Source organism: Trichosurus vulpecula, chromosome 2 (genome assembly GCF_011100635.1).
Source record: "Trichosurus vulpecula isolate mTriVul1 chromosome 2, mTriVul1.pri, whole genome shotgun sequence".
Taxonomy (NCBI): Eukaryota; Metazoa; Chordata; class Mammalia; order Diprotodontia; family Phalangeridae; genus Trichosurus; species Trichosurus vulpecula.
Window position 1 is genome coordinate 84,987,050 of NC_050574.1, and position 13,852 is coordinate 85,000,901.

The 13,852-nt window shown below is 39.3% G+C and overlaps 1 protein-coding gene across 1 annotated transcript; it reads left to right on the forward strand.

The window, feature by feature from the left end:
• Positions 1-9,262: 9,262 nt before the first annotated feature.
• Positions 9,263-10,222, forward strand: LOC118836556 (olfactory receptor 51L1-like). The gene has a single exon (XM_036743807.1). The coding sequence runs from the start codon at positions 9,263-9,265 to the stop codon at positions 10,220-10,222; it is 960 nt and encodes a 319-aa protein (XP_036599702.1).
• The last annotated feature ends 3,630 nt before the right edge of the window (positions 10,223-13,852 follow it).

Below are 13,852 nucleotides of genomic sequence, written 5' to 3' on the forward strand. Positions count from 1 at the left end.
GTACTATCAAGAAATAATCTCCAAGATACTAGTCCCTGTTATAGACTGAGAATCAGAGCTGAAAGTGTATAGAAGCATAATAACCCTTCTTCCACCAAGTGGAGTTTAGCTCAGAAGAGAAAGTAGCAATTCTATGAGAGACTTTCTACTATTGGTGAGAGAACTAGCTATAGCAGTGGTGGCAATTTTAAATAGAAAAGGAAACAATTAGGAAACCACAAATTAACATTATTCATGTTTTATTTATATTCATTTTAAATATTTAAAGTTAATGATTTCCCATTTACAGTTTGATCTAGTTTGGACACTGGCTCTTAAGACATGAGTTTGACAACTGTTTTATAGCCTTATCTTCCCCAAGACTCTTCATACTACACAAGCAAATCTTACTTTTCCTCACTTTCAGGCTGACTTTTATACATACATACATACATACATACATATATATATATATATACACGTGTGTGTATGTATGTATTTCATTTCCCCCATTACATGTCAAAACAATTTTTAACATTTTTTAATGTTTTGAATTCTAAATTCTATCCCTGCCTCCCTCTCCCCGCTATGGTAAACAGTCAGATCAGATATAGGTTATACATGTGTAATCATGTAAAACATTTCCATATTAGTTATTTTGTTCAAGAAGACTCAAATAAAAGAAAAAGAATGAAAGAACAAAAGAAAGAAAGTGAAAAATAGCCTGCTTTAATCTGTATTCAAACCATGTCAGTTCTTTCTCTGGAGGCAGATAGTATGTTTCATCATTTAGGCCTTTGGGATTTTCTTGGATCACTGTATTGCCCAGAATAGCCATGTCATTCACAGTTTTTCATCGAACAATATTGCTCTTACTGAGTACAAAGTTCTCCTGATTCTGCTCATTTCACTTTGCATTAGTTTATGTCTTTCCAAAATCATCCTGCTTGTCATTTCTTATAGCACAATAATATTCCATTAAAATCGTATACCACAGCTTGTTTAGTCATTCCCCAATTGATAGGCATCCCTTCAATTTCAAATTCTCAGCCACCACAAAAAGAGCTGCTATAAATATTTTATGCAAATAGGACCTTCCCTCCACTTTTTTATGTTTTTGGGATACAGCCCTAGAAGTGATATTGTTGGATCTAAGGGTATGCACAGTTTTACAGCCCTTTGAGCATAGTTCCAAATTGTGTTTCAGAATGGTTGGATTAGCTCACAGCTCTACCAACAGTTCATTAGTGTCCCAGTTTTTTCCACATCCCCTTCAAAACCCACCATTTTCTTTTTTTTTTTTTATCAGCCAGTATTATTATGTTAGCCACTCTGATAGACATGAGGTGGTACCTCAGAATTGTTTTAATTTGCATTTCTTTAACGATGTACAGCATTTTTCATATGACTATTGATAACTGTGATTTCTTTGTCTGAAAACTGCCTGTTGTTATTCCAGGTGGGCTCTTATCCATGCGCATTGGTTTCTTTCATATGTAATATTTCATTTTTCTCTGTTTTTGACAGCTTACGTTGCTTATTTATGTAGCATTGAAAGGTTGTATGTAAAAGCTGCCAGCTCCCTACATCCCAGTTGTTTTATGTATTGAACACTTGTGGCCATGTGACCAGAATGCAGGCCCAGATTTCAATTAATGGATTACAAGAAATATACTTGTTTCAACTGATCTCTCCATTAAAGGACAGTACACAAAATGAACATGTTTTTCTGATCTAGCTTGGTTTCCAGTGTGTTGGCTGCAGCTTTATAACCTCCTTTCTCATCCAACACATCCCTTCAGACAACAGAGATGGAGAGGCATCAGTCTACCAATTAGCTGATATTTAGAGGCAGAGAATATCCCTTTCTGGGAGTGTTACTTTTAACACTTGTGTCTTTTTCTATCATTTTCTTACTACTTGGAATAAGATTTTATCACTTAAGACAGAAAGGCTCAGATGCTCTTATACTGTCATTTAGCTTTCTTCATAGCTCAGGTTCAGTGCTTTACATGTAATAAGTGCTTAAGAAATGTTTGTTGACTGATGGACTGACTGACATTTCACAATTTCAGGGCTCATGACATAGACCTGCAGAGCTGGAAAGGACCTTGAATCATCATACAAGCCTCATGGTTTTATACAGGAGAACCCAAACCAATTGAGAAAAAATAATCACTCCAAAGTCATTCAATAATTTAATGAAAGATCTGAAACTGGGACTTAGATCTCCTGATCCTTAGCTCAGTCCAGCTATTACTCTCCTATATTCCTCAGATTACCTTGTTTGGGTTTAAGCCCATGTAGTTCCTCAATATAGTACTCTGTGACATACAATGCCCTGTAGTCTGGGGAACCTGGATTAATTTGCTGGTGAAGCCTCTACTGTCTTACTCAAGTTCCACTAATTCTACCTCCCAAATGTCCCCTTGTTCCCATTTCCTATTTTTTCTTCTCCAATATGTTTCTATAATCTCCTTGAAGTGAGTTAAAGGGGGCTTTGCAGATGGTTTACATCAACGGTTCAGTGCTAATGTCCTTTTAATGTTTACACTGTTAGGAATAAAATTTCCCAAAGGAATGACAAAGACTCCCAAGGTAGATGAGCAAGCTCATTTGTTCTGCACTTCTTGCAAAAAGTGGGTGTGCTGCCTGAACAACACACATCAATGAGGAAAGGCTGACAGCTTAAATCCTCAACCTGAAATTCGAGGTCTCTCCCTCATTTCCTCGTGGGCTGAGTACTCTGAGGTCTACAACTTCCCTCTCCCCTTGACCTGTTCTCCCCTCCTCCACATACATCCACAGATTGCATATGCATTAAAGTGAGCCTTAATTCCTCTTGGGGAGGAGAAGCTAATATTCATGAGGCAATTAAGCATCCATATTTCAGGTCTAGCTTACCCTTTGCCCTATGTTTAACCACAGACCCAGCTGAAACTGGTTTCCCCCTTTCTGAGAGCTGTTTTTTTCAAAAAGAGACTAGTTCTCTGAGAAGAAAACCCAATTCCCTCCACGTGTGTGGAAACAGAATTTATACACACACACACACACACACACACACACACACACATATATCTCATAACACATAGGCTAGGAAATGGCTCCCAAGGGCATAAGGACAAAGGCAAAGATACTATCAGGATGCAGACATGGCAGTATACATAGAGTCTTGGCCTGGGTGGGAATTTCAGGTCAGAGATGGCAGATGAAGATGATTCAATGACCGTTCAGTAAAGAAGCTACTATTTAGCATTGAACATACCATCCTAATCACCATAGAAGACTGATGGAGTCTTGTCTCTTGCACCAGGGGAAAAATGTCCCCTTTCCAGCATTAGTGCAATAAGCCAGCTCTAAATGCTAGGGCCATGAGCAAAGCCCCAAAGAATACTGACTTCATGAATGATACTTCCTTTACTGGTGTAACTCATGTTGAAACAGCCCACCCTTTGGGGAAGCCAAACACACCTCACCTCCTGAGGCAACACAGAACCAATGAAGACCAAGGGTTTTGTTTTATAGGGAAAGGAAGGACATCTGAAATAGCTGATTAGTTTTCTATATTGAAAGTAAGGAGGATTTTGTTATCCTTTTTAGAACTCAGTTTCTCAGGATCCATGGCCAGGTCAATGTCTGGTTTCCAGGTGTTAGATAATAACTCCTATAATAGCCCCAAGGATCCTAGATAGTAATTCTTAGAATCAAAGTGATAGGCAGTCCTGCTGAGACTATGCAGTGAGATATACGGGTGACATAAAGTGATATTTACTACGCTTATGCCAAATGACAATATTGCTAAAGTTGACCTGTGAGTTTAATGTTGGCAAAATGCCTTCTTTATCTGTTGCCCTATAAAGCAAGTGGGCACTGGTCAATAAGTGAGCAACCCATAGGGGAATATGACAATGTAATGTTATGTGTGCCTTGATTGACCCTGTGTGAGGTAGTGAGAGAACAAAGTGTGAAGACTTCACAGGGTATATGTATATATTTTTCCTGTAAATCATATGATTTCGGGGAAATCAGGTGTTATTCCCCTCTCCCCCCACCCCGAGCCTACTCACAAACTGCCATCTTAACAGTAAAGTTTCCTTATAGGGTAATTCTGTAGTTTCTGTGCTGGTATTGGGTAAAACTTATTCTTGGTTAGATTGTGAGGCCACCTGTCCCCACAAATGGGGACAGAGGTCCAGCCTCTGGGGTGGGATTTCTTAGAATTGTTTGTACAAGGATATATATCCCCTTGCTTGCTTCTCCGCCTTGCCTCTCTTCAGTAGCTTCTCCGCCCTGGTAGTGGGAGATGCCCAATTCTCGCGAGACTTGCTCAAATAAAGCTTCTGTTTTGTTTCTACCTTGAGAAAGCCGAATCACCTCTGTTTTTTTTTATTTGAGTCAGTGGTCTGTTGTCCCACACAACCCCATCAAGGCTTGGGGGGAAATCTGTGTTTGCCTCAACCGGCCCCCACTGCGGCTTAAGGGATTCCATAGGAGTTGTAGCTCCTATTATATTCTCCCTGGCCCTTGTGAGAAGAATTGTAGAGAAGCTGTAGGAGTTGGTGCTCTCATTATCAGCAACCTTTTTGAGAAGACTAGACTAGAATAAAGTAAGATTATTAACCCCCTCTGAAGCTCTCTTCAGCTGACTAGATCAAGAGTGAACCTGTTAGAGGCTGGAGTCCAAAACCTCCAGTGTCTCCTGTGTGTTATTTTGAAAAGTATATTTAATTAAACAAGCAGATGGAGGTACAGGTTAGCTTGGAAACTGAAAGATTACAGCCAATAAACACTTCAGATATTAGGAGTTATAGAGAAGTTATACCAAGAATGAAAAGGGAGTACAGAAATAGATTATCACAAAAGACTAATCGCCTCCCCATGTGTTTTTCTCCAAGATTAATATCCGTCTTCCAAATCCTACATATAACAACTCACTCTTATATGACACTTTGAGGTTTATGAAACATTATTCTGATAAAAACCTTGTCAAATAATTGACAAAGCACAGTTCTAACTATATTAATTTTACGAAAGAAACTCCCAAGGCTTCTCATGAGGGAAAAAATGGACTATTCTTTTCAGCATTTAAGGTCATTCCCTGTATGACTTAAGCTTGTCAACTGAGAATGATTTTATATCTCTCATATATTTTATGACCCATCCAAACTGACCTACTTGATATTTCCTATATAACCCATTCCATCTACTCTACACATGCCTTTGTACAGGCTTTCTATCCTGGAAAGCTTTCTCTCCTTACCTTGATATTTTGAAATCGCTGGCTTCATATAAAGTTCAACTCAGTTACCACCCCCTTCAAGAGCCTTTTCTTGATTTTCCTGTTTGTGCTCCACCAAAAGTTACATTGTATTTTTTATATTGACTTGTTTGTGTACATCTCTCCCCCCAAATGTAGAATTTAAACTCCTCACCTATTCCCTCCACTTGGTTAATTTCTTCTTATATCCTTTCCATCTTTCAAAATGTGCCCCATTTGAAGTCCAATCTAATGTGAAAAGTCCTTCCTGATTACCATGATCTTCACCACTGTCTGTCCTCTGAACTCTTGTTGCTTGTACCATGTAATTAATTACATTGTATTGCTATTGTTTTTGGTGTGACTCATCTTCATAGAAATGTGTATGCTCAAAAAATATGTACAATGTCTTACACATTTTGCCATCTCCTCCACAGTACCTAGCACAGGACTGGACAGAACACCATCAAATCCTTGTTTGATTGCAGATTCCATAATTTATGGAAAAGAACACTCTGAAGTCAGGAGTGAATTTAAATCCCAGCTGTGCTACACACCACTGCTTAAATTCTCTGACCCTTAGCTTTGATCTGTAATATGGGGGGGATTACATTAGTGATCTCTGAAGTACCTTCCAGCTCCAATTCCTAAAATATTCTAATGCTCCATCTAAGTGAGGTGTTCAAAGTACCCTGTGAATATGTGCCTGGAAAGGTAAATGGACTCCAATGGGGTCACCTTGCTAGGGATGGAAAATAGAGAATTAAGTGCCATATTCGATATCCAATATTTTCATACAAAAGACAGGCAAGGAGGTTGTGAAGGCAAATACTTTGCTCACCAAGGGACTCCCCGAGGTTTCTCATTTTTATTAGGACAAAGGCACTTTCCACATGGGACATAAACAATTTCATAAATGGAGACATTGGCTTGAGGCATGGGCGCTGACCTGATTTCCTTCCCTGACATCAGACAGCCATGGAGAGCCAAGAAACTATACAATTCTGTCCCTCAAGTTAAGGACATAGGAAGCCATTTGTTTTGTCTGAGAGCAACCATCCTGCAACTGAGTGAGTTGATGCTGGGGAAACAGCAATCAGAGATAGGCAAAGGAAAAACTCAGGCATGGGGAAAAAGGAAGGGGATTTAGTGTAAAATTGAAAATGTAGGGGAAGAAGAGCAGGGAATTGTGCTGTTTTAACAGTTCTAGCAATGTCTGAGGTGAAAGGACAGGTGGAATACTTATCAAAATTGCAGGTGAGAGAAGACTGGAGAAGACCTCATATCTAAGATAGTATAATCAGGATATGAAATTATTTTGGTAGCTAATCAAGCAGCCTAATTAAATTTTTAAAAATGCATGCCATTCATTTGGGTCCAAAAATAAATTTCATGAGGACAAAATGGATGAAATGTGGACAAAAAAAAGTTATGAAAAAAAAATCTGAGATTTTGACAGCTTACGTGCTTATTTATGTCAATGTGTGTGTGTGTGCATGTATGCACACATATGTAAAATATACGTGCATACATTATATACACGCATACAGTGTTATTTGGTGGGCAAAAAGTAAATTGGTATTTTATGTAACATTAAAGGAATATTGTTAATAGTTACGGAAATTGAGAGGTTGGGCTAGACTACATCTGAGGTCTTTTTACCTCAAGACCTTTTTTATCATGTTATATTCTTATTGTACACTGCTCTGCTCAGACCAGATCTGTAATACCTTATGCAGATCTAGGTTAATGTTCAGAGACTGACAACCTAGAACCTGGAGAATAGAGGATTATAACACGTGTAAGGCTGGGCCTGACAGCATTTCCTAGGAGAGTAGGCTGAAGAAACTAAACATATTTACCCCATAGAAAAGGAAATTAAGTAGGGGTACAATGACTCTCTTCAGTTATTTAAAGTACCGCCATTATGATTAGACTTGCTTTGCTTTTTTTCCAGAAGTCAATAATAGGAGCAAGGTGTAGAAATTACACAAAAGAATATTTGGATTGATGCAAGGTAAAACTTGCTAACAATGAGAAAAATTCAAAAGTGGAGAGGGTATTTCCAGAGGAAATTGGTTGCCTATCACTGGAAGTCTTTAATAGGAAGAATGGCAGGAAGTGACTAGACTCACTATAGAACACAAGAAGTTTGAGATTTATGAGAGAATGAGTCCTGCAACCCATACCCAATACAACCATGGTCCTTTGGACTCCTTTCCATTTGAGCATTTATATTAAAATGGAAACGGACAGACAGAATATTAACTACAAATAGAAAAGGGAGTAGAAGGCAATAGGCTGCAGAGAAGTGTTGCCTCTGAGGGAGAAGTTAATCCCCAGTTAGGAACGTGGGAGATAATCTGTTAAGCAAACAACAGTATAAGAAAATATAATTCCCCCTTGCCTCATAAACTTCCCATCTAGACCTACAGTAAAGAAAATGTAATGGCTTGGGTACCTAGAACACCAGACCTGACTCCATCCAGGAGCACTGTTTACCTGAAGGCCTCTAAGCCCTTTGTTCCAGGATTCAGAATCAGGCATAAAGAGGCTGGACATAGAATAAATGATTTTGGATTATTCATATGTCTAAGAGAAGTCCCGCAATTGTGGCTTTCATAGGTTTTGGAATTAGAAGGGACTTACTTCCTAAAAGAATCTCCCTGTTTTACTCATGAGAAAACCGAAGTCTAGACAGGTAAGTAACTTCCCTGAGGCCACACAGGTTGTAAATAATAGAGTTGGAATTGAAATTCAAATCTCGTAACTCCAAATACAGTAGTCATTCTATAACATTAACTTTCCCAATCTCACTAAATACTGAAAACATTACAGAGTATCTCATGGAAGGGAAATCCATTATAACAATTGAGGGCAGAAATCAATAAAAGGCTGTCTTTCATTCACTGAGGCCATGGCTTGGAGATGCATCAAATTAGTCCTTATAGAAAGGAAATCTGTATGGAGCAAATGGGAATCTGGATGAGCTATTTTTCCCAGCCACCTACCCCCACTTCTATGGTAATTGTAGTACAAAAACACATCATCATTTTGGGTTCACAACAGGGCAGTCACTGTCCTTGGAGAGAGGTTTTTGTGTTCCAGAGAAGGGGAGAGGTAGTATTAAGCTGTTTCACTAGAGTACAAGATAGGGAAGACTCCAAATTGTCTTTTTGATATTCTTGCATAAGAACTTGGGAAAATGAAAGCAAAACCTACAGGTTGGATGTGACTGCTCATTCATGATATAATAGAGTTTTTCTCTCAAATTTCGTGACTTATGTCAGGAAAGGGTAGATCCTCTCTTTTTGTCAGCACAGGTCAAAAAGACCATGTTTTGCTAAAAACAAAGTCAAACAACAATAATTTTAAATGGATAAATATGTCTTTAGAACTCGTGCCATCATGAAACAGAAAGAGCCATTTCTACCTGTTCAGCTTGCTGTTTTAATATCACCTTTGTATCGACCCCATTTCCCTTGTACCTACCAATTCTTTTTTTGTATCTCTTGTGAATACATATTCCTTCTTTCCCTTTTCATGGAAGATTGATGGCTATTGTCTTAAATATCCTCTCATTTCCTAATTTGGGGTGCTCCCCTTTCAGACTCTGGCAATTTTACTTTTTGAAAAAGGCAACTACAAAGACAAATTTCTGACTTGAATATGAAATTTAAAAAAATTTAATAGAGAAAACTACGAGACAATGTAAGCCATGAGGGCAAAGACTGACTCAAAATCTAATTTTCTAACTGTTCTATTTGAATAATATCAGTTGCAGAACAATAAACTTAAAAAAATTATAGAACCTTGAAACCCAGAACTGTTTTATAATTATTAGTTAAAAGAAAGGAGGGAAGGTGAGTAGTAGAGACATACAGTGAAAAAGTGAGAGGATGGAGATAGGTAAGTTGTTATGGTGGGGAACAATATCCCAACATATACGGAAGTCCTCATTCTAACCTTTAATGTGTCTTTCATTTTCTTTAAGGGCATGGGATTCTGGCCCTGGGGGCTGTTTCCATGGCAGACTTCAATGCCAGTAGTACCCCTTCCTCCACATTCTACCTTACTGGCATTCCTGGTTATGAGGCAGTACACCATTGGATCTCTATCCCCTTCTGCATACTCTACTTTATTGGAATAGTGGGTAACTGCACCATTCTTCATGTTATCCGGACTGACTCAAGCCTCCATGAACCCATGTACTATTTCTTGGCCATGTTGTCCTTTGCAGACATGGGCATGTCCCTTCCCACCCTTATATCTGTCCTCCAAGTGTTGTGGTCCATATCCAGGGAAATTGAATTCAACACCTGTGTGATACAGATGTTTTTCATCCATTCCTTCTCTTTCACAGAATCAGGAGTGCTCCTAGCAATGGCCTTTGATCGCTTTGTAGCTATCTGCCATCCATTAAGGTATGCCACCATCCTCACCCCACAGCGTATTGCCAGAATTGGAATATTCGCCATTCTTAGGAGCTCCCTCCCAGTCATTCCACTGATGATCCGCCTGACATACTTCCCATTCTGTCATTCTCGTGTCCTCTCTCATTCTTACTGCCTGCACCAGGATATAATACGGCTGGTTTGTGCAGATACCAAATTCAATTTTATCTATGGGTTGGTTCTGGTCACTCTATTCTGGGGATGTGATTCAGTGGGCATCTTGGTGTCTTACATCTTCATCCTTCACTCTGTGTTGAACATTGCATCTTGGGAGGAGAGGCTCAAGGCCCTGAACACATGTGCCTCCCACATCTGTGCTGTCCTCATCCTTTATGTGCCTATGATTGGCCTTTCCATCATCCACCGTTTCGCCAAGCATTCCTCTCCCCTTGTGCATGTCCTCATGGCTCACATCTACCTCTTAGTGCCCCCTGTTCTCAATCCCATCATCTACAGTGTGAAAAATAAGAAAATTCGTAGAGGGATCATCCATCTCATCACCCCCAAGAGAATGCACTCCACCCTGAGGTAGACATTACTAAGAGACAATCTCACAAAGCTTGTCATTGTGATGAACTGAGAAGGATACTAAAAGATGTAGGAGTTTCATGAATCCCAGACATCTCTATTTGTTACACATGCACAGATACACATGTGAGCAAACACACACACACACACACACACACTCTTACCCATATGGCTTTTGTGAGAAGGAAAGAAAATAATATTGGAAGTAAGGAGATTACACTATCAGAGAATCATCTAGAATGATCCATACACCTGTATTCTATGGGTCTTAGTTCCTATCAGGTCAATCTCCTCTAAACTAAATGAAGGATATTTGTGTGCTGAATTAAAGTAAGTTTGCCAACCCCTTCACCTTGCTTTCCTTAGTTAAGCAGATCAAAAGAACCTGTGCTGTTTGCAGCTTTCTGGGTACTGGCTGTGGGTGGATCTTACACCCCCACAGAAGCTGGTAGCCGGATTGTTGAAACATCAAGGAACTTTTTTTTTCCTGCTAGATGAATACAACATGTACACAGATGAGTAGTTGCCCTTTCTTCTTGAAGAGGACTAAAATGACATCACTATATTGGGGTCAGGGTACAGTGTTACAATGTGTCTGACTGGCTGATCAGACCAACATGAGCTAGGAAGGCTCTATCGCATGTCAGGCACAAATAGTCCATATGCACATTTGGAATGGAGATATCTCTAAATCTCACATTTTTTTTTTGAGCTACTACAATTTTACTTTGCCTGTAGAGTACAGCACCTTCTTTGATGTGGGCACTCCATGCTGTCACTCCCATGTTTCACCATGGATTCCAAAATTCTCCAGAGACACCTTGAAAATGACCTTGTATCACTTCTTCTGATCTCCATGTGAGTACTTGCCTCGTGTGTGTTTTCCATAAAATAGTCTGGAAAATGTATACATATTGCAAGTACATGTAACAGTGGTTTGGCCAATGAGGGCTCAATTCTGAAAGCATGCATGCTTGATGAACTTGGAAATTCCAGACAATGTGGAATTGAGAGGCTCTCCACTTCAGAACTGCTTTCCACTTCAGAGAATATGCAGGTATTCTTTCACTGTCTTCCATCTGCTAACCCACACAGTGAAGAAATAGTCTTTTGACTGGCTTCTGACCCAGAACTGAACATTCATACTAATTCTCTTCCTGCCTTGTGACATTTCAGTGAGAAAGCAAGGATTTCTTTAAGCCCCTGGTTGAGGAGAGAGACACACACACACACACACACACACACACACAAAGAGAGAGAGAGAGAGAGACAGAGAGAGAGAGAGAGAGAGAGAGAGAGAGAGAGAGAGAGTTAGTAACAGTAATCTACTCTCCCCACCTTGATTAACATGAAGCCATGAGCACTTGGCCCAGCCATTCCTTTTACCCTTATTGTGTCTATGCTCTCCTGCCTTGAGTGAAGGAGTGATGGAAATATATAAGGTTGTGACCTTGCAAGGTTTGAAGGGTTGGAAGATTAAGCCATCAGATGTACAGTGATAGAGTCCATGCCAAAATTTTCAGGCACCTGAGTCCAGTGCAGATCAAAGCTTCTAGTGAACTACTTGCCCCAGGATAACACTACCTCTAAGGCAACTAATAGGGAGCTATTTATCCACTGAATGCTTCATTCAGAAGAAAACTTGGGTAGAGTAAAAACTTTGAGGCATCTGCTTTAAGTTTGAATCCACTACCCTTAATGACCAAGGTAACCTAAGGGAAAATGTGTCCCCAAATGTTGGGGGAAATGTTTATACTTATCTTCTTTCTATATCTTCTCAGTAAATATACCTTTGAAAAGTTAATTGATAGTAATTGGTTAATTGACACTGCTCTCCTAATCTCTCACAGTTGGTATTGGGAAAAATATACCAGAATAAGGGCTCAAAGGATATAGCATTAGAAAGATACCCTTATGCTATCAAGGATACTCCTAGAAAATTGAAGAAAAGATGTCTTGCTCTGGGAGCCTAATTAGCCAGTGAGACAACATCTTGGGATGATGGTCTCCTCTTCCTAAGCTTATAAAGGTTACATAGACAGTTTAAAAAAATGGTAAACATTTTTGGTGTGTTAAATTAACTGAGGAAATATGGAAAGTATTCTTGAACGAGGTAGTCCTTGAGTTGAGCCTTGAAAAGAGATATGGATTATAGGAGATGGATATGAAAAGGGAGAATACCCCAGTTCAAGGAGGGGTGAGTGGTAGTAACAACCAGTTCAGAGGAGTAGAGATAGGAGAAGCGCAACATTCCAAATAATACTGGTAGCCAAGAATTTTAACATTTAAAGGTAGTTGAAGAAAACTAGCCCCACCCCCTTCTATGCAATGATCTACACCTGTCTCCTCTGTCATGCCTCCAGTGCTAAATGCCTCTGATTCTCAGATCTGCTTGAAATTGCCCAGTAGAAGGACACCTTTCTGGCTAAATTATCTAAGATGCTTTACAAAAGACTGCTTTGGCCTCTGGGGACTGGCCAAAACTTGTTAAGTCAATGATCTTTTGGGTGAAAATATTTTGGGAGAACATGGTATACAAAAGGGTTGTGGTAGCCTAGAGGTATCTGGATAGAACTTGGAAATATATGCAAACTTTTTTCAGCAGGCTGCTATGAAAGCTATTAAATTATTTTTGAATCTTGCTTTATGCTATATTTATTTATGTTTAGCACCCCATGTTTATATTACTTGATCCCTCAAGGGGTTATTGTTGAAAATTTAAGGATTATGTCAAATCAACAAATATATATTAAATTTTTACTGTGTGGGATGTCCTACAATGTGCTAATCAAGGGGATCCAGATAGAATACAAAAATGCAAAGCAGGCCTCAACCTTAAGGACCTTAACTTCTAGTAGGTGATTCAATATATAGATGTGTAAATAAAAGATAGAGAGAGAACTCTAAGAGAACACTAAGAATTAGAGGAATCAGTAAAGGCTTCTACTTGTGGGTAGCACCTGAGTTGAATCTTGAAGGAAGCTGAAATCAAGCAATCAACAAACATTTATTAGTGCTTAACATGAGTCAGTTACTGCACTCCACAGGAGAGAGACAGAGACAGAGAGATGGAGAGATAGAGACAGAGAGATGGAGAGATAGAGACAGAGACACAGGAAAGACAGAGAAGAGGGAGACACAAAAAGAGACACAGAGAGAGAGACACAGAGAGAGAGCATATTCCAACATACCAGGGCATGAAGGATGGGAGAAGTTGTAAAGGCAGGAGATGGAATGCCAAGTTCAGAAATTAAAAAGTAGATCTGTTTGATTAGCACATAGCAGTTTTTATCCTATTAGGCCATTCCCAGAGAGTATACTTTATGCTGAATCATGTTACAAGCTTAGGTTTATATAGATAGGCCAAATCTGCAATTCAATTGAATTCAGCAAACTTTTCTCAAAACACCTATTAAGAGACTGTTTTAGGTGTTGGGTACAATACATAAATAAACAAACAAATAAAAGGATAAATAGTCCTTGCCCTCAAAAAGCTTACATTCATTGTGATATAATCTATTGTACCTTTTTTTTTCCATCAGTGTGTAAGGAATGGAGGGAGGAGTTTTGTTTCCACAGAGCTGAAGGTGTCCCTTTCCCCCTTCCCCACCCCAGCTTTAACAGAAACCAGGCC

Excerpts from the sequence above, each read along its gene's own strand:
- LOC118836556 (XM_036743807.1), top strand. The coding sequence starts at position 9,263 with ATGGCAGACTTCAATGCCAGTAGTACCCCTTCCTCCACATTCTACCTT.